The 21,890-nt window shown below is 41.5% G+C and overlaps 1 protein-coding gene across 1 annotated transcript in view; it reads left to right on the top strand.

Moving 5' to 3' along the window:
• Window positions 1-15,251, top strand: part of TGFBR1 (transforming growth factor beta receptor 1) — an 81,161-nt gene extending 65,910 nt beyond the window's left edge. Inside the window, exons 8-9 of the mRNA XM_045005002.1 lie at window positions 1,328-1,458; window positions 10,396-15,251. Of these exons, the coding sequence (XP_044860937.1) occupies window positions 1,328-1,458; window positions 10,396-10,521 (257 nt within the window). The 3' untranslated portion in view covers window positions 10,522-15,251. The remainder of the gene's footprint in view (window positions 1-1,327; window positions 1,459-10,395) is intronic.
• The last annotated feature ends 6,639 nt before the right edge of the window (window positions 15,252-21,890 follow it).

The following is a 21,890-nucleotide window of genomic DNA, read 5'->3' as shown; positions in this document are numbered from 1 at the left end:
GTCGAAATTAGACTAGGGTTTCTAACCATCAGAGGAATGAAGTTCTGGAACAGTCTCCCTCTGGGAGTCATGGGGACAAAAAAATCTAACTTGTTTCAAGACTGAGCTTGATAAATTTATGGAAGGCATGGTCTGATGAGGTTGGCTATATTCCAGTTTAAGCAATCTGCTGTTCCCAAATATCTCCAACAGCTGTGGATGGGACCCTAAATGGAGAGAGCTCTGAGTAACTACAGACCATTCTCTTCCAGGTGGCTGGCTGGCCGGTGGGTCTTGTCCATATGCTCAGGGTCTAACTGACATTTTTCTCCAGGTCAGATTGACCAAGACCCTGCGGGGGATGGGATTCTGATTTCCTCTGCAGCATGGAGCACATGTCACTTGCTAGTTTGAACTAGCGTAATGTGGATTCTCTAACTTGAAATCTTCCAATCAAATTTTGAGGACTTCAGTAACTCAGCCAGAGGTTATGAGCCTATTTCAGGAGTGGGTGAGGTTCTGTGGCCTGCAATATGCAGGAGGGTCTGACTAGATGATTTTGATGGTCCCTTCTGGCCTTAAAGTCTAGTAGTCTATCAGTAGTGGGAAGTGTACATCTGCTCTTCCTCGCACAGTACTAAGACTTATTCCTAAGTATTTAAAGTGCAATATGGAAAACTTTCCCAATATTGGAGTGTGGTTATAGTTGCTCTTGTATTGGGATTCACATTTTCAGTTTAAGCCTAGAACAGCATCAGTCATACTCTTTTTTTTAAAGAATCACTTTTCAAATAAAACTTTAAAATAGAAACAAAGAAAATGGGCAAAGGTACTTGCAATGGAATTTGCATTTTGTCCACATTGTCCCATGTAAATTGCAACCTGTATTATTACTTGTTTATGCTTTGTGATTCACTTATTTGTAAATAGATGTGATAATATACAGAACGAAGAGATCGGATGCAAATATGCTGTTTTTAAAAGCTTTTATGAATATCTTTAATTTGTTTCATTGCTGATGAAACAACCAATTTCTGTTCAAATTCAGGAAGACACAATTTCCACAAGCCTGTATACATTTTTCTAAAAAGTTACAAAGCACTAAATTGAGGCAGTTGTGTGAGCTTGGTCAATCACTTCATTGGTAAAATTGGATGATATTTATTTCCTTTGTAAAGAGATTTTAAATCTGCCGATTAAAAGTACTGTATAAAATAAGTACTGAGTTATATCAGCCTCCCCCCCGACCCCCACCCCCCAAAAAAACCCTTGAGAATGAGTTAACAAAAAATGTGTAATTGTGGTGTTAAACAAAAAGAAATGCTAAATACTTCAATCAAAACTACAGGAATACATGAAGACTACCAGTTACCATACTATGACCTAGTCCCTTCAGATCCTTCAGTTGAAGAAATGAGGAAAGTTGTTTGTGAGCAGAAGCTGAGACCCAATATTCCAAACAGATGGCAAAGTTGTGAGGTGAGTATTACTAAATGTGCAAAAAACTAAAATAATTCAAGAAAACTGCAGCTTTATATTTTAAGTATTTAAATCAGTTTTTTGTCTTGGTTTTTGTAGAATGGAAATGTGTATGTGCCTCTGAGAGAACTTTAGTGATGTTGTGATAATTATGAATTTACTGCATGATGCTGGTCAGTGGATGTGGTTGTGCACAAAAATTTAAAACTCTTACCAAGGCAGGCTAGTTTTGACAAAAGAATTCTCAGAGCCTTTCCCATGAACAATGGCTAAAGTTTACTTGTCCATGAGATTAATGTGTGACTGCAAATGACACACAACAAAATTATCCAGGAAACCTCACTGCAGATCAACAAATGTATTTCATTACTTCTAATTAAAAATATAACAAACTGAATAACACATGTTCCAGAGGACAGTTTTTATCTACAATTGCAGGATCATATAAATGTCTGGCAAATGACCAGAATATTAACCAAGGAGTGAAAATAATCTGTGTTGATTATACTTGGTTTGCAGTCTTCAAGATATAAAACACCAAATATAATATAATGGCAATCATTCATTTCCATTCTCTGGGTCTCTTTTTTTTGTTACAATGTCCTAATGTAGACAGATTCGCAGCAGTGACATGGTGGCAAAAATGCAGAGAAACACTAGAGCCTTCTGTACACTAAGGCCATTTCTACACTATGTGGATTATAGTGGTATAGCTAAGGCCCTGTAATGTAGATCCAGCCTGTCACAATGAAAGGGATTTCTCTGATGCTGCAGGAACACTGCCTCCCCAAGTGACGGTAGCTAAGTTAATAGAATAATTCTTTTGTTGACCTCAGTGCAGTTACACTGGGGATGAGGTCAGCATAAATACTGCACTAGGGTGTGGATTTTTCACACCCCATAATGCCATAGCTATGTTGACCTAAATTTTAAGTGTAAACCAGGTCTAAGTGACTGTCTGTAGTGTGTGTTTGTTTGGGGGTTACTTGCTGTGTGCTGAGCTTGTTTGTCAGTCTGTTTGTTTGTTGTTTGTTTGAAGGACTGTGTGCTCTGGCTGGCAGTTGGAGGCAGGTTTGAAAGCTCGAAGCCTCTGGTAATTGGCTGAGCCTTAATCAGTGGGCGGGACATTCACTCAGGCCAGGGCTTTATAAAGCCATGCACAAGCGACCAGGGAGCTTTGCGACCAGGGGCTGCTAACAGGGAGTTTTGCAAGGGAGTTTAGAAGGGGAGTGGGAAGGGAGTTGGAGTCCCCTCCAGCCCTAACCCCTTCCCTGTAGTCCCCGTAAAACCTATAAATCGAACCACATTTCAAAACCCCTTTCTGTAAACCACCCTTCCATTAACTAGGAGACAATGCAGGCACAAGCCCCGCAGCAGAGTGGGGGCTATCCAGTTTATTGCACTGAGTGTTGCATGTATGATTACCTGCCCTGTGGGCGGGTGGCGTATGTGTGCAGTCGGTGCAAGGAGCTCCTGGCCCTCAGAGACCATGTATGGACTTTGGAGGCCAGGGTGGCGGAACTGGAGGAGCTAAGAGAGGCAGAGAGGTCTGTTGATGAGGCTTTCCGGGACACTGTAGAATTGTCCCACCTCCGCTCAGACAGCCCCTGTGCTATTGAGGAGGAAGAACGGCCCAGGGAAGCAGAGCAGTCAATGGAAGCAGAGAGAAACCTTCCCGTAGTTGGGACCCTCCTTCCAGATGGTGCTGGGGTTGCCTCTCGCACTGAGGTTGCCTCTCCAGGGGAGGGAACTCCAGTTTCTAGGAAAAGGCAGGTTTAGTAATGAGAGATTCGATTATTAGAAACGTAGATAGCTGGGTCTGTGATGACCGGGAGAACCGTATGGTGACTTGCCTGCCTGGTGCGAAGGTTGTGGATCTCTCGAGGCATCTAGACTTATGTGTAGTGCTGGGGAGGAGCCGGTGGTCATGGTACATGTAAGTACCAATGACATAGGGAAGGGTAGGAGAGATGTCCTGGAAGCCAAATTTAGGCTGCTAGGGAAGAGACTGAAATCCAGGACCTCTATGGTGGCATTCTCAGAAATGCTCCCAGTTCCACGCGCAGGGCCAGGTAGGCAGGCAGAGCTTCAGAGTCTCAGTGCGTGGATGAGACGATGGTGTAGAGAGGAGGGGTTCACGTTCATTAGGAACTGGGGAAACTTCTGGGATGGGAGGAGCCTATACAGGAGAGATGGGCTCCACCTAAACCCAAGTGGAACCAGACTGCTGGCACTAAACATTAAAAAGGTTGTAGAGCAGTTTTTAAACTAGGAGATGGGGGGGGGGGGGAAAGCTGACTGCTGCAGAGGAGCGTGTGGATCGGACACAGACTTTTCTTAGGGGAGAGTCTGACAGAGAATCTCCAGGTTATAGTCAGGAGCAGAGGACTGAAAAGTATAATGTAAGGGCCGGATCAGATGATAAACAGTCACATAAAAAAGAATCTGGCACATTAGAAAAAGGCAGGCTAATAAACAGGGACAAGTTTTTAAAGTGCTTGTACACAAATGCCAGAAGTCTAAATAATAAGATGGGTGAACTAGAGTGCCTTGTGATAAAGAAGGATATTGATATAATAGGCATCACAGAAACCTGGTGGACTGAGAGCAATCAATGGGACACAATCATTCCGGGGTACAAAATATATCGGAAGGACAGAACAGGTCGTGCAGGGGGAGGAGTGGCACTATAGGTGAAAGAAAGTGTAGATTCAAATGAAGTAAAAATCTTAAGTGAATCCACATGTTCCATAGAATCTCTATGGATAGAAATTTCATGCTCTAGTAAAAATATAACATTAGGGATCTATTATCGACCACCTGACCAGGACAGTAATAGTGATGATGAAATGCTAAGGGAAATTAGAGAGGCTATCAAAATTAAGAACCCAATAATAGTGGAGGATTTCAATTATCCCCATATTGACTGGGAACATTTCACTTCAGGACGAAATGCAGAGATAAAATTTCTCGATACTTTAAATGACTGCTTCATGGAGCAGCTGGTACGGGAACCCACAAGGGGAGAGGGAACTCTAGATTTAATCCTGAGTGGAGCGCAGGAGCTGGTCCAAGAGGTAACTATAGCAGGACTGCTTGGAAATAGTGACCATAATACAATAGCATTCAACATCCCTGTGGTGGGAAGAACACCTCAACTGCCCAACACTGTGGCCTTTAATTTCAAAAGGGGGAACTATACAAAAATGAGGGGGTTAGTTAGACAAAAGTTAAAAGGTACAGTGACTAAAGTGAAATCCCTGCAAGTTGCATGGGCCCTTTTAAAAGACACCATAATAGAGGCCCAACTTCAATGTATACCCCAAATTAAGAAAAACAGTAAAAGAACTAAAAAAGAGCCACCGTGGCTTAACAACCATGTAAAAGAAGCAGTGAGAGATAGAAAGACTTCCTTTAAAAAGTGGAAGTCAAATCCTAGTGAGGCAAATAGAAAGGAGCACAAACACTGCCAACTTAAATGCAAGAGTGTAATAAGAAAAGCGAAAGAGGAGTTTGAAGAACGGTTAGCCAAAAACTCCAAAGGTAATAACAAAATGTTTAAGTACATCAGAAGCAGGAAGCCTGCTAAACAACCAGTGGGGCCCCTGGATGATCGAAATACAAAAGGAGCGCTTAAAGACGATAAAGTCATTGCGGAGAAACTAAATGGATTCTTTGCTTCAGTCTTCACGGCTAAGGATGTTAGGGAGATTCCCAAACCTGAGCTGGCTTTTGTAGGTGACAAATCTGAGGAACTGTCACAGATTGAAGTGTCACTAGAGGAGGTTTTGGAATTAATTGATAAACTCAACATTAACAAGTCACCGGGACCAGATGGCATTCACCCAAGAGTTCTGAAAGAACTCAAATGTGAATTTGCGGAACTATTTACTAAGGTTTGTAACCTGTCCTTTAAATCGGCTTCGGTACCCAATGACTGGAAGTTAGCTAATGTAACGCCAATATTTAAAAAGGGCTCTATAGGTGATCCCGGCAGTTACAAACCGGTAAGTCTAACGTTGGTACCGGGCAAATTAGTCGAAACAATAGTTAAGAATAAAATTGTCAGACACATAGAAAAACATAAACTCTTGAGCAGTAGTCAACATGGTTTCTGTAAAGGGAAATCGTGTCTTACTAATCTATTAGAGTTCTTTGAAGGGGTCAACAAACATGTGGACAAGGTGGATCCGGTGGACATAGTGTACTAAGATTTCCAGAAAGCCTTTGACAAGGTCCCTCACCAAAGGCTCTTATGTAAATTAAGCTGTCATGGGATAAAAGGGAAGGTCCTTTCATGGTTTGAGAACTGGTTAAAGGATAGGGAACAAAGGGTAGGAATTAATGTTAAATTCTCAGAATGGAGAGGGATAACTAGTGGTGTTCCCCAAGGGTCAGTCCTAGGACCAATCCTATTCAATTTATTCATAAATGATCTGGAGAAAGGGGTGAACAGTGAGGTGGCAAAATTTGCAGATGATACCAAACTACTCAAGATAGTTTAAGACCAAAGCAGATTGTGAAGAACTTCAAAAAGATCTCTCAAAACTAAGTGATTGGGCAACAAAATGGCAAATGAAATTCAATGTGGATAAATGTAAAGTAATGAACATTGGAAAAAATAACCCCAACTATACATACAACATGATGGGGGCTAATTTAGCTACAACAAGTCAGGAAAAAGATCTTGGTCATTGTGGATAGTTCTCTGAAGATGTCCACGCAGTGTGCAGAGGCGGTCAAAAAAGCAAACAGGATGTTAGGAATCATTAAAAAGGGGATAGAGAATAAGACTGAGAATATATTATTGCCCTTATATAAATCCATGGTACGCCCACATCTCGAATACTGTGTACAGATGTGGTCTCCTCACCTCAAAAAAGATATTCTAGCACTAGAAAAGGTTCAGAAAAGGGCAACTAAAATAATTAGGGGGTTAGAGAGGGTCCCATACGAGGAAAGATTAAAGAGGCTAGGACTCTTCAGCTTGGAAAAGAGAAGACTAAGGGGGGATATGATAGAGGTATATAAAATCATGAGTGATGTTGAGAAAGTGGATAAGGAAAAGTTATTTACTTATTCCCATAATACAAGAACTAGGGGTCACCAAATGAAATTAATAGGCAGCAGGTTTAAAACAAATAAAAGGAAGTTCTTCACGCAGCGCACAGTCAACTTGTGGAACTCCTTACCTGAGGAGGTTGTGAAGGCTAGGACTATAACAATGTTTAAAACGGGACTGGATAAATTCATGGTGGCTAAGTCCATAAATGGCTATTAGCTAGGATGGGTAAGAATGGTGTCCCTAGCCTCTGTTCGTCAGAGGATGGAGATGGATGGCAGGAGAGCGATCACTTGATCATTGCCTGTTAGGTTCACTCCCTCTGGGGCACCTGGCATTGGCCACTGTCGGTAGACAGATACTGGGCTAGATGGACCTTTGGTCTGACCCGGTATGGCCGTTCTTATGTTCTTAAGTAGGATAAAGTGAATGAAGGGCAGTTTACGTCTGAATGAGATTATATCAGTTTAATGTACTTTAACTTTACATCTTTAGTTAATTCATCTTAATTTTCCTGAGTATGTCTATGTAGACAAGCCCAAAGTCTGAGAGTATTTAGCTAATCCGGGGGTTCTCAAACTGGGGGTCGTGAGGTTATTATGGGGGGGGGGGCATTGTGAGCTGTCAACCTCCACCCCAGACCCCACTTTGCTCCAGCATTTATAATAGTGTTAAATATATAAAAAAAAATTGTTCTTAATTTATAAGGGGGGTTGCACTCAGAGGCTTGCTATGTGAAAAGGGTCACCAGTAAAAAAAAAAAAAAAAAAAAGTTTGAGCCACTGAGCTAACCCCATTCATCTCAGTAGGTGTTGAGTGACATTAATTTAAAATGTCATGCCTTCCTTGATGCTTAAAGCCTCCTTGTCTCCTACTCAACTGTTGAACATTTACTTAATGCAAAAGGCTGATGTTAAACCAATTATTTTAAGTGGCTCCAAATTTTTAAATTCTGCATACTACAAGTTAAATTACACAAGATATTATACTGATTGGAGTGAACTGAGATTGGAATAAAGGGGTAAAAAGCGTAGAAGCAATGCCATGTTTTTAAGTCTGCTACTTAGATCTGTGCAGTCTGTGTGTCACTTTTACAAAAGATTATTTTCTAGACTATATTTTAAAGATCTAGCTTGAGTACTCTACCTCCTAGAGTTCAAAAGTGTTAAATTGAGTAAGATCATAAGAATGGCCGTATTTAGGGTTACCAGATAGCAACTGTGAAAAAACAGGACAGTGGGTGTGGGGGGGGGGTAATAGGCGCCAATATAAGAAAAAGGCCTCACAACCAGGACTGTTCCTTTAAAAATGGGACATCTGGTCATCCTAGCCATATTGGATCAGACTAGTGGTCCATCTAGCCCCAGTATTCTGTCTTCCAACAATGGTCAATGCTAGATGCTTCAAAGAAAAACAGAACAAGGCAATTACCAAGTAATCAATCCCCTGTTGTCCAGTCCCAGCTTCTGGCAGTCAGAGGTTTTAGGGACACCCGGAGTATGGGGTTGCATTCCTGACCATCTGGGCTAATAGCCATTGGTGGACCTATCCTCCATGAATTTATCTTTTGAATCCATTATTATTTTGGCTTTCCACTCACAAGAAGTTCACAGGTTGGCTGTGCTTTGTATGAAGTACTGTACCTCCTTATGTTGGTTTTAAACCTGCTGCCTATTAATTTTGAGTGATCCCTAGTTCTTGTGTTATGTGAAGTAATAAATAAAACTTCCTTATTCACTTTCTTCACACCATTCATGATTTTATACATCTCTATTGTATCTTCCCCTTACTCCTTTTTTTTTTTTCTTTTCTAAGATGAAAGGTCCCAGTCTCTTCTAATCTTTCCTCATATGCAAGGCTTTGGAGCTGTGGGCCGGCTCCACTCCAGCTCCAGGCAAAAACCTGCAGCTCCAGTGCTCCGGAGCTGCTCCGCACTCCAGCTCTGGGCTCTGCTCCAAAGCCCTGCTCATATGGAAGCTGTTCCATACCCCGATCATTTTTGTTGTCTTTCTCTGTACCCTTTGCAATTCTAATATATCTGTTTTGAGATGATGCATCCAGAACGGAACACAGCACTGAAGGTATGGGTGTACCATGGAGTTATATAATGCCATTACAATATTTTCTGTCTAGTAATACAGACACTGAGTGTAACCACATTTGCCTCCTTTGTAGACTGGCATTGAAAGTAGACCTGTAGCAAGGGATATTCAGGTTAGATGTTATGAAAAAAATTCCGATGATAAGGGTAGCTAAGCTCTGGAATGAGTTTCCAATGCAGGCTGTGGAATTCCCATCTTTGGAGGCTTTTAAGACAGGTTGGATAAACACTGGTCAGGAATGGACAAGGGTTACTTGGTTCTGCTGCTGCACAGGGAGCTGGACTTGGTGACTTCTTGAGGTCCTTTCAAGCCCTTTATTTCTACGTATTTTCCAGTCCCCCATGCCCTCTAGAGTATATTGGTTGTATAGCTAGAATATCTAGGATTCTTCAAGATGAGTTGTGTATACATATTCCACTTCAGGTGTGTACTCAAGTGAGACTTCTTTTGCTCAGCAGTACCCATTGGGGCAGCACGGGTGCTCTGAGTTTCCTCATGCCTTCAGCTGAGGACACAAAGGGCAGAACTGTCCTGATTCCCCCTCAGTTCTTTCTCACTGCTTGTAGCTATTAGTTGGAGGCTATGGTTGGAGGCATGAGGACACTTAGGGTGCATGTGCTGCCCCAATGGGTACTGCTGACCAAAAGTCTCTGGATTGAGTGCACTGGGTTCATGAACACACAAAGTAGAATGTATGTCCAACACATCTCAAAGAACCATAGTGACTGTACAGGTAAGTAATCATTTCTTACTTGAGTGGGATCTTTCTATGTTTGTAAAAAGCACGAAGCATGTATTCATCTACGAAAGCTCATGCTCCAATACGTCTGTTAGTCTATAAGGTGCCACAGGACTCTTTGTCACTTTTTACAGATCCAGACTAACATGGCTACCCCTCTGATACTTTCTATGTTTGGTATTTCTGGGCCATCTAGCACCTTGGTGCCATGGCATTCTGACTTAAATAACACACCGGGAACAATGATTCAGGAGTTTTCATACTACTTGGGAATAAGAATTCTTGCTAACTTGCCCTTGGACCAGCTTTTTAGTACTGCAGTTTCAACCCTTTACAGACTTTCATTTTCTGGTGTCATAGGTCTTGGCGAAGGTTCAGATTTATGTGTGACTTTATAACATTACTGTTTTGATAGAACTTAACTCTACAAGGGGATGGCAGTTTAATTTTATTCAGTTTTGATCTAAAAAAATGAGTGACTTTCTTTGAAAGGATAAAATGTCTGCAGGTTCTTGAGCATTGTTAAACAAAGAGCATGAATAACTTTCCCCCTTGAGTTGAATTATGGAGTATTCTGAAGCCATGCAGACTTCTCCTAAATTGATAACTAAAAAGGTATTAATTATTCTTTCAGTAGCATGCAACACAATATATTCTCACATGACAGTTCTAAGTAACATATGAATGGTTTTTTTTCTTGAGTTTTTTCAACTGGAGGCACAAAACACCAGAAGTACATATCTAATACAGAACTTGAGAGAACAATTTCCAGACAAACTAATTTTTCATAAATTTTATTATTCTGCATATGAAAGTGTTATAGTTCACCTCAGAACTTTTTAGAGACCTTTTATTTTTCTTAAACAAAATGAGAATCTGGATTTCCCACCACAACACACTTTTTTGCATATCACAGTAGCACCAATAACAAAAATTTCAGAAATTTGAATTCTAAGAGTCTAAGGCACAATAAGGATGATCATTCAGGGATAGAGAAATGTATATACTTTTTTCCTTTTTTTTTTTTTTTACAGGCATTACGAGTGATGGCCAAAATTATGCGTGAATGTTGGTATGCCAATGGAGCAGCTAGGCTAACAGCTTTACGCATTAAGAAAACATTATCACAGCTTAGCCAACAGGAGGGCATAAAAATGTAATCCTGGATTTACTACTGAAGAGCGCTTTAAAGATCCATATCTGAATCTGGGTGGCATGTGCAGAAGGTTAATAGCTCTACCTCACTGAGGGACCAGAAGGATATTGCTGCCTTTTGATACTTTGTAGGAACATCAGTTGTTAGCCCTGGGATTTCTGTGAACATGGTAAACAGTTATGTTTGGGTCTTTTTTGTGCACTATGAACACCTTTTCCCAGGACATTTACAAAACATTGTGTAGTCTAGCTTTATTTTTATTAACATGCAACTCTATTTTAAAAGTTGATTACTGGTCTTAACTTTTCATTAACTGTGCTGAAGACATGAAGATCATTAAGGTTTTGGAGCAGGTTCACTACACTGTGTACAGTGCATTGAGGGTTCTTAAGTGATTTTATTTGTGGTTGGTACAGCTGAGTATTCTGAACCACTGCAAAAAATTTTTGATTCAGGTTTTGAATGTATTATTGCAGTATAACTTTCTAGCTATTAAGCTTACATCTATTGGATACCTACCTTGATTTACAAAAATGACCTCATTCACTTGTGGGGAACATAATTTATGCAACTATATTTTGTATACTGTTACTGTGCTTTCACTTATTCAGAACATTGCATTGCCTTCAAAATAGATTGTACTATACCAGTAAGTGCCACTTCTGAGTCTTTCTAATGCAAATCAATAGTAATATACAACATTTATGGTACTTGTGGTTTCAAAACAGAGTTCAAAAATGGAATTATTCCTTTGCTTAATGACATAATTCTCAATTTGGCATGTAGCTGCATCATTATTGGAATACCTTTCATTTAACCAAGATCTGATTATTAAACCACTATAAGAATTTAAATGGTATGCAAGTTAGTTAATTCAGTGTTATGTTCTAGAACTGTGCATCACATGTAATAAGTTCTAATTATTATATCTAAGCAGAATTTTTTGTAATGAATTGGCCCTCTTTAAATGTTTGTCATACTCTTATCTAAGAAAACTAACAAGAGGACTAAAGGTTTTTAAGATAAAGGGAAAAGTCATTTGTGAGAGATTTACTTTTCAGTTCCTCAAAGTCTTTCCTTTTTCTTCTCGAACAGTATTATTTGCAAAGTCAAGAATTAACTTTATCTATAATTAGAGATTAACTGTAATATTGGGCTTGTTTTATTAGGAAGTTAAAAGCTGCTCTCAAATTATATATGCATATACTGTGTGTATGTGACATGCACACAGTGGTGAGCTGCAAGACTTTGGATACACATACCAGAAGGTTCTGGTGCCCTTCTTATAGCTACAAGAGCAAAGATAGTTTTTGTTGTCATTAGAACCCTAAAAAAATATGCACAGATTTACTCAACCTTCAGATCTCCAACAGGTATATCTTTTCACAAGATTTTAACAAACTTTTAAGATACAGATTGTATCACTGCCTGTCTCTTAAAATCGTTAAATGCATGGGGGGCGAGGGGGAAATCAGGAGAATAATCTTTGTCCTGAAACTTAAGTTTTTAACAATTACAGAAATCTGCTTCAGTAGCAGGCATTTGCTTAATGTTGGCTTTACTAATGCCCAAAAAAAAAATCTCTCTCTGACACACGCGTACACACACACCCTAAGTCATCTCTGTCACACTCACACACCTTAATCATACACCACACACTGCAGTTTTAACTCTATTCCCCTATAAACCTTCATATGCCTGCTTAGGGAATTTTTCACCAGTACAAGTAGCTATGTGGAGAAAAGGTAGTTTGGAGAAGCAATTTTAGTATTGCATGTAAAGTTGTGTTGCTTGCTCTGTGATATATGCTAGCTGTAGTAACAGTAAGGTGTGTTGTGCCTGTGAGTGAAGGAGAAGAGGATACGTACTACACGTCTACCCCGATATAACGCGACCCGATATAACACGAATTTGGATATAATGCAGTAAAGCAGTGCTCGGGGGGAGGGGCTGGGCTGCGCACTCGGGCAGATCAAAGTGAGTTTGATATAATGCAGTTTCACCTATAACGCGGTAAGATTTTTTTTTGGCTCCCGAGGACAGTGTTATATCGGGGTAGAGGTGTATTAGGTGGCATAAGGTTTAATTGCCTTGCTGTCTGAGGTGTCCGCTATGATTTGTGCAATGTATAGCAACCCTAACTGCTTTAGTTTTTTGTTTCTTGGTAATGTAATGCTTAACTGGAGGTAAAGCATAAATAAAATGGGGATTGTAGACCTCCAGTGTGGGGACAGAAGTGCAACTGCTGACTGAATATTTTATCAGCTGCTGAGTGTGAATCCCCTTTTCTGCTGTAGGATAAAGTCTGGCCAAAAAGTGAAGCTCCTAATGGAGAATGATTGATTGGATCTGAGCACACACAGATTTGAAGTTTGCATATGCCTGCCCCATCCAGTCAATCAGGCTGGCATATCCTCAGCCCCATCAATCAAATTTGTGTAAAGTTGGCCATAATCAGTCAGTGAGGTTTGTATGCATAATCAGTCGTGTCTGTGTGCACTTGGACTCATCAATCAAGTTTAGGTGCACGGCACATCAACTTCCAGTTATAACAGGAACAGATAAAATAACCCTAAATACAGTATTTAAAAAACAAACTATCCATTACATCAGATCTATTCAGCATCCACCTCTTTAGAAGGTTTTTTGTAGATTGGTCAACAATACAAAGTAGGACTACCATGGGAAAAATTAGAGCCCGAACCAAATTCCAAAGGCTTCCCATTTAAAAACATTGAGGAGAAACAAAGTAAAAACTTGTATCGTTCTTACACCCTCTGAATTTTCTAACCCTGGGTGGTATTTCACAGTGTGGCTCCCTATTTTAGAGAGAGAGGTATGTTGTCACATTTTAGATGCGGAGCTAACTATGGAGTACCCACCAGGTGTGTCCATAACTTTGTATTCTGTAATCTGTATTTTGGGATTTGATAGTTGAGGATAGGTGATTTTAGGGTTTATTTTTCGTGAAACCATATTTTATCTGACCTTTACAATAGCAGTGAAATGGATATATTTCACAGCTATGATTTTAGAAAATATTACACACTTCTATGTTATAAAAAAAAATACAATACTATCAAGCTAAAAGAACTAGAGCCAGATGCACAGGATTGCAGCAGGCAATTTGCTCCAGTCAGCTGCACACTGAGATACATAGATAACATTGTCTTCCCCACCTACTAGCCATAGCTTTCTTTTGAAAGCTGCATTTTTTTTCTAAATTTGTCCTCTGAATTTTTCAACACTCTGTAGTGGAAATTTGCAAAAAGAAGGTGAATTGATATATTGTCCAATTTTAATGAAGATTATTTTGAGGACAGACACATGTGAATGATATCCTAAAATGCACAACAGAAGCATTGTGAATAAGCCTGTACGTACCTTGGGTTCAGATGACATCACAAATAATTTAAGCTTTGTTCTTGTGTTTCCATTATACAGTCTGAACACCTTTATTGAATGGGTGTGTCTGGATATTACATGCAGCTTTTTATGTTACCTGTGTAAAAATCACATATGTGCACACATTAATATTTTTTAAACTAAGCTTGTAAATCACCAGATTTGCTCTGGGACATCCAGAGGGACCAACATATTTTAGCATTCAAAATATTAATTTTATATCATCTCAAGGGTATACCAAAACAATTTGATAAGAGATACTGATGCAAATGTTTATTGTAAATATACATACACTATACATTCATTTCTTCAAGGTTCATGCATTTTATTAAATTGACATATTAGTAGCACTAAAGCCTCACTTCAGATTACAGACGTGGCCAGACAGCTATGGACAAACATAAGGAGGATTGTTGGAAACAGACTGGTACTGAAAAGACTGAAAAGTCCCATTTGGGATACTGGAATTCTTCAGGGACCTTCCAACCTTGAAAGCTGGAATTCTGGGACGTTTGAGAAGTTGTCTGTTCAGCACTCGCCCTCTTTCTCCCCCAAATTAAACTACTTTCACTTGTAATCCTAATGCGGACTTTGTATATAGGGATAATGACATTGGGATTGACTCTGTGAGGACTTTAAGCTATCAAATGAAGTAAGAGGCTATTTTTTTATTTTATTTTTTTTACAAAATAATTGTGAGTTGAGTGCCATGAAATCTTCTCTTTTAGTTAGCTCCTTGTTTATATTGTGCCATTGAAATGATTACGAGGGTGTTGAAATTATTATACATGTAAAAGAAAAGCTTCAATGTCAGTTGCTTTAAACTTAAGTTACCTCTTAAAAGACCAAGGTACATTTACCTCATTGTGTATATAATGTTTAATATTTTTCACAACATTCTCCAAGTTTGCAATTACATGTTTCTAGAAAATATGGGTATTGCTAAATTTACAACTTCAGTGGTACTAACTGTATTGTTTCTCGTGCTCAAAATACGCACTCTTTATTTTCTGTATTTTATTGTATTTCTGTACGTTTGTTGCTGCTTTGTCAATGTAGCATCTGCCCTTCCAGAGCTGTGTAGAATAATGCTTTGTATAAATTCTGCATTTTGGGTGGTAAGCTTGAGAATCCTGTACAGATGAGTTTGTCATTTTTTTTTTAAACCTTACAAACTTGTGCATTTTCCCTTACATTTCTGAAAATTATGTATTGTATTGGTAGAGTATACAGTACAATGGATTGTAAATAGGAAAGTAGAAGAGTGATGCTTATGTTAAGTGCTAACACTACAGTAGAAAGATTAAAGCAATGGAAATAAATTACTTTTTTCAAAGTAGATAAGTGAGCTGTGTCTTGTCTTTTGGAGAAAAAGTGGAAACATGTAAATATAATAGTTACAGAGAGCAGGATGCTCTGATCTACTATGGCCACTTTATGCTGGGTAAGTAGTATAAAATGGGGAGGTAGTTGGTGGAGAATTCCCCTTCTGTAGGGGAAATCTCTGCTGGTATAATAGTGGCAGAGGTGGCTTGCAAATGCTTGTGCCAACCACTCTGCACCATGGCATAAGGGAAATGAGGGGGTTCGTGAACCTCCACCAGCATAACTGATCTTAAGTACCTTATATCAGTGCTAAAAGTTAGAGTATGCCCCCTGCTGCTCTGTCTGCTGCAGATGAATGGCTGAGTGGAAGGCTGCCACTCTCAACTATGTCCAAGAAATAGTTAGGAAATTGGCCGGGCTGTTAGCTCACTGTAGTAGAAGGTCTACCACACTCAGAAGCAAAATTGACTGTTCCTTCCAATGAATCTGAATTATTTTTCTCCCACCTATCAACTAATTCTCTAGAGGTAGGTGCCATGAACAAACTGGGTAAGCAACGCTATCCAAGTCTACCCCATATGTTCATGACCCAGAAGTGCTCCGACTTCTTTGGACAGAAATCCTGCTCACCCACAACCCTGCAATTCCAGATGGCAAACTATCTTTCAAGCAATCAGAATTACAAACTGTCCAGAGATCTCATCCAGTTCAATTCTATAGTTTTCCTGTATCTCAACTACTGGCTGATCAAGAGACCATGGTACAAAGCAGTACTGTCATCTACTTAGATGGACTTTTTCCCTTTTCCTGCAATTGGATCTTCAGCTCAATGTAAGAAAATCCACATTAACCCTTCTACAGAAAATAGACTTTGTAGGGGCATCCTTGGATTCATTGACAGCCAGGGTCTACCTCCTTGTTCATAACCTTATTAAATCTGGTCAGTACCATTCTATGGAGTTCTCATACCTCAGAAAGGAACTGACTACAGCTCCTGGGTCCTATAGCAGTTTGGCCTTTTATCTAGATAGAACCAAGCAATTTCAGAAGTCACCTAGACTGGTCGTTTCCCTCGCAGATAGATCCAAAAGATCCACAGTCTCCACTCAGAGACTGTTGAGGTGGCTCTCAGGTTGTATTGTTGCTTGTTATGAAGCTGGTCCTCAAACCTTCCCTCCCTCCTTCCCCCGCAGGATGATAGCACATACTACCAGGTCGCAAGCAATGTTCATGGTATTATTCAAAAACATTCCAGTATCTGAGCTATGTAAGGCTGCTACATAGTTTTCAATACATGCATTTTCTAAGCACTATGCCTTGATTCATGCCACTAGATCCAAAGTAGCACTGGGTAACGCAGTTCTGTCTTGAGTTCTAAACTCAGTTCTGATGCTCCCTCCTCCCTGTGGGGATACTGCTTAGGAGTCACCTGAAGTGGAGCATGCACAAAGTCACTACTGGAATAAGAAGAAAATATTACTAATCCAGTGCACTAACTTGGATTTTTCAAGATTTGCCTTCCCCCGGCATGGGTGCTCCACTACCCACTCTTCCCTTCTGTGTCAGGCTGTTTTCTATGGGAAGTTTGGATAGACAAGGAACTGAAGGCGATTCTCCCACACAGCCCTATATAGCTTTGGTGTGTGGACTGAACAGACATGGCTGACAAAAAAAAAAAAAAAAATCTCCAATCCAGAGGTTTGAGAGGCGCATGCGCACCTGAAGTGGAGCAGTTTTTGAATAAATGTTTTCTTCTTGGCCTCAACTTCCTGTGGGAATGTGTTCCACAGCTTAATCACACATTGTGTGAAAAAGTATTTCCTTTGACATTCCCACCTTTTAATTGAATGCCCTTATCTTTTAATAGAAGAAATATGTTCCCCATCTGCTTTCCCTTGACTTTTATATACTTCTATCATGTCCCTATTTGTCTCCTTTCTAAGGTAAATGACTTCAGTCTTCCTTCATGAGTTTTTCCAGGCACTTGATCATTCTCATCACTCTTCTCTGAACCCCATCCCCTCCCATTCTGAAGTATCCTTTTTGACTGAGGGTAACCAATATATCACACAGTATTCTAGACAGGCTACACCATTGGTGGTTGTATGGCATAATATTACAGTATAAAGATTGCCCAACACTTCCCATTGTAAGTTTTAATAACTTTGGTAAACTCCAACCATTTGGGTTGAAGCTTTCTATGCTGGATGTGGCTGCCTCAGGCTTTATTTTTATATTTTAATTTCAGCCAAAATGGTTCAGCAATTGCTGAAAACGAAGCGAGGGGAAAGATCTGGTGCCCTTTACATTGAAGTTCTAGCATCCCCTATTTTGAAGTTTGCACATGGTCAGAGATTTACTAACATTTAACTTAATTTTCTTCAGATTTGGTCCATGCTGGGCATGCTCCTGCCTAGGTCTTGAGGGTGCTGAGCAGGGTGTTCTTCTAGTGACTGCATGTGTCCATTCCACTTCAGGTGTGCACGTGTCCATGGCACCAATGTTGGAGATTTTTCCCTTAGTGATACCCATCAGGGCAGTGCATGTGCCTTCTACTGCCTTGTGCTGCTGCACAATGATATAAAGGATGGAGCTGCCCGCAACCCCCTCGCTTCCTTCTTACCCACTGTCAGTAGTCAGAGCATGTTGGCTTGCTTCTACAAGTGTTTTTCTCCCATTTCAAAGAAATTGTTCATCTTTATATAGTTGGCATTCGGTTTTGTAGTTTTATAGTGTAGTTTAGTGGATCTATTGGTTCCCACTTGTTCTGGGTACTGACACCCTCTCCTGAAGTATGCCTCAGTCTCCAAACTTCAAACCTCCACCCATGCTGGTGAGTGACCCTTATTTTCAGTGTTTAAAGTGCCTCAGTAAAGGTCATGTCTGGGACAGGTGCTAGATCTGCTGGGGTTTGAAGCCCTGAACCAGAAAAGACAGAGACGAGACTTCATCACCATCTCATGGAGGCTGCCCTGTACCTGCCTCTGGAACCTGTCTGCTTGGAGCGGGTACCAAGCATGTCTACATCTGTAAGGAATGCCCGTCCAGACATCGCCAAGTCTTGGCGCTGCTCTCTTCTCCAGTACCAATAAAGAAACACCAGCACGGTGCTTTGAAGGACTCGTACTACAAAAGAGAGAGGTCCCTGGCACCATTGATGAGCAAGCATGCTGGGAAACAAGGTAGTGTCCTCAGAGAGGAGGTACTCTGTGGTGCTGATAGCTGATGCTGTTGAGACTGACTGTTCTGGAGTACAGTCCACAGTACTGACCCCCTTTGATGCAGCAGCAGCAGACACTCTTGGTACCGACAATACTGGAGGCATACACTGCAGTGCAAGATCTATTGTGCCTTTTGGCACCAGATTCTCTGGCAGCACAGGAGTCTACTTGTCCAATACCAGTGGATAAGCAGCTTGTGAGAGTTGTTCATCCCTGGTTACCTGGGTCTACTCCAGTCCATCCAGTATCTTCTTGCCCGGTACCATCAAGAGGCAAGCCCAGCATGCTCTCCCCTGTGCCTACATCTCCAGAAGCACACCACTAGACCTCAGCACCAAGTGGTTTGGCACCTCCCTGGTCAGGAGACACAGGCTGTCCTTCGGAGCCAGAAGTAAGCTCTTCTGCCCCTCACTCTTGGGACTGGAGGCATAGTTCACCTTCAGTAAGAGGACTGCATTTCTGGTACACAACAGAGGGTCCACACTGGTCCAGAGACTCAAATCTCTGGTAGAGGTTGGGGTTCCATCCCCTACCCATGGTCTTACTGAAACCCATAGGGATTTCCTCCTACGTCTAGATCCTCCTCCCTCCAGATCCTCGGCAAGAAACTTGGGACATTGTTCCTGATACCAACATTGGTATCACGCAAGACCAAACTCGCTTGACAGAGCCTCCTGTGGAGAAGGTTCAAGAAGCTATGTCTCAGCCACCTGTGTAAGCCTCCTCAACATCACCAGATGAGGTGGTGGTGTCTGGGGGTGTCTTCTCTGTAGGATGACTACAGGGCATACCAGGACCTGCTAAATAGGGTTGCTTCCTCTTTGGACACACAAGTAAAGGAGGTGCAAGAGTCCTCCCATAGACTGGGTCAGCAGACCTTTCTGTGTGGTTCTGCCTATAAACAAAGTGATACTGGAGCCCACAAAAATAGTGTGGCAGACGCCAACATCTCTGCTGCCAACAGCCAAGAAGACTAAATCGAGATACCATGTTCTTTCTCATAGTCATGAGCATTTTTATCCTCCCCCAGCTCACTGGCTGTCTGAACAATGAAGGAGAGGGAATGCCAGGGTCAACTCTTGTGTACCCTTAAGGTAGACAAGGCAAAAGGATTTGATCTTTTTAGTAGAAAGGTTTATTCTACTGCTGGCCTGCAGTTTCATATCTCGAGCCAGCAAACTTTGTAAAAACCAGTTAGGAGCAACACGTTTACAACATAAATTAGGGCATAACCCCAGATTATGTCCAATTTGCTTCTGAATTGTCTCCCTTCACTTTACTCTCATTTTCCCAAGCCTTGGTTGGCTCTTGTTAAGTCTGTTTTCAGGAAACAGATTTTTGAGCCTACTTACATTTCAGCACATTTCTATATAAACATCATTAAGCATCATCTCTAGGCTACACACAGCAGTAATGTTTTACATGAACAGATGGGAGGGCCAGATCAGGTTTTAGTCCCATTAAACTTTTTGAGTTTGATTTCCACCTTGGATGTGGTAATTTATACCTCCATATCCTCATTGCCATTAACCACTAAAAATCTTCCTTAGCTGCTTTAAAACCTGAGTCAAAGTATTTGTTTAGGTGTTGGGCCATGCCTAGATAATCTTTAATCTCCCTGATGAATGTTTTTCTGACACTTAATAGCTTGTATATTTTCGCTGTAACGATTATTCAGAGGCTCAGCCAAATGGGCCAGCTACCGCTCCCATGTGGTGCCTCACTTTCCCCCTCTCGAAAGTGGGGAGAATCCTGACCCACATTCAGAAAGTGTTTGATCCTCTACTCTTGCTTCCCAAGTCCCTGCCCAGCCCTGGCCTCTGCCCAATTCCCCAAACTTCCATGCCCATGTTAGTACCTGTCTCACCCCACAACTGCCAGATCTCATACACAGTCTCTTGGCAGCAAGCTGAAGATGCCCCTGGGTCTGGAGCTGGAATCGCATGGCCTGAGAGCTTCCTTTTGAATGGTGTATTCACCATGGGTATGAGAAAGGACAATACCCATATGCAGGTAAAACATCAACCTTCTCCTCTGTTAACTCACTTCCCCATTATGAAATCTACCCTAGAGAAGAAGGACATAAGCCCCGACAATCACCTTCACCTGTGGGTGTCTGGCCCAGGGACCCTAAACCAATTGGACTATCTGCCCCATCACCTCAGCTGCCCAGTCTTTCCCTCCTAGGGCCTTGTCCTAAGTGCTCGGCCTGGCCCCTTCCCAGCTTGTCCCTGACCTTTAAAGGACAATCCAAGCCCCTCCCAGGTCTGCTCCCCTTGGGGTCCCTCTCCTGGCTGAGCAGAGGCTGCCCTTATATCTCTCAGCAGACCTGGGTCCCAGTCACATGCTGCTACTTGTCACGTGATCCCTGCACTTATTTCCTTCACCCTAGGGAGCTGCATAACCTGGGCTAGGCGCAGTTGAGCTCCAACCCCTTTCCTGGCCATCTCACCCTGGGACAGGTTGAAACTGGAAACCTGTGGGCTAACTAACTGTTTGCTCTCAAAGGTGCTGAAGACACAACAGAGGAGAAAATCCTTTGGCCTGGATTTAAATTATTCCAAATGAAAGTGAATGAGAGAAAATAGATTGAGAGTTATCTTCCTAGCAGCAGAAAATGGGGAGATTGATAGATGTTAAGGTCAGAAAGGACCATTATGTGCATCTAGTCGCACCTCCTGTATGATTCAGGCCCTAGAATGTCACCGAGTGGCTCCCTCAGCCAACCCTAACATGTGACTGAGCCAGAGCATGTCTTTTGGAACGACATCCACACGCATTAGAGCCAGTTGGCTGACAGAAAATCTTTCTTCTGCAGTGACATGGGGTTAAGGGACATGGAGGAAAAGACATGGAGGCTGTGACTAAAGTTAGAACAGCGAGGCCAGGATAACCAGGGCTAGGTCCCAGGCCTGGCTATCAGAAGACCTGCCGTTTTCTATTCCCGGCTTTGGAACCATGAGCGAGTCTCTTCACCGCTGGGTGCCTCGGTTTCCCCAACTATCAAATAGAGCTAATCAAGGTTTTGTTTGTTCTCCCCATTTTACAGGGTGGGAAACTGAGACACGGATGGGACCTGTCTACACTTCAGGTCTGTAATGCATGTGGAAGCTGCTGACCCCCACATGTTCATATCCTATGGATAACACAGCTCCTAAAGATGTGTTTGTTCTGTGCTTATCCCCTATGTACCAGCAGGGCTGGACAGCCTTTTCTCACTGTGCTGTGGGGAGCAGATCCTGGGTACTAAGGGTCTGAAGAAGCTCTCAAGGACTAATTTTTTAAAATATTTTTTATCAATGAATTGGGAGAAAACATACAATCACTGCTGATAACACTGGTGGGTGACAAAATACTGGCGGAGTAATTACTGACAGGGAGAGGGCAGTGATACAGAGCGATCTGGCTCATTCGGCAAGCT

The sequence above is a fragment of the Mauremys mutica genome, chromosome 2, assembly GCF_020497125.1.
Source record: "Mauremys mutica isolate MM-2020 ecotype Southern chromosome 2, ASM2049712v1, whole genome shotgun sequence".
In the NCBI taxonomy this organism is placed as follows: domain Eukaryota; kingdom Metazoa; phylum Chordata; order Testudines; family Geoemydidae; genus Mauremys; species Mauremys mutica.
Note: the sequence above shows the minus strand (reverse complement) of the source record. Positions and strands in the feature narration are given on the sequence as shown.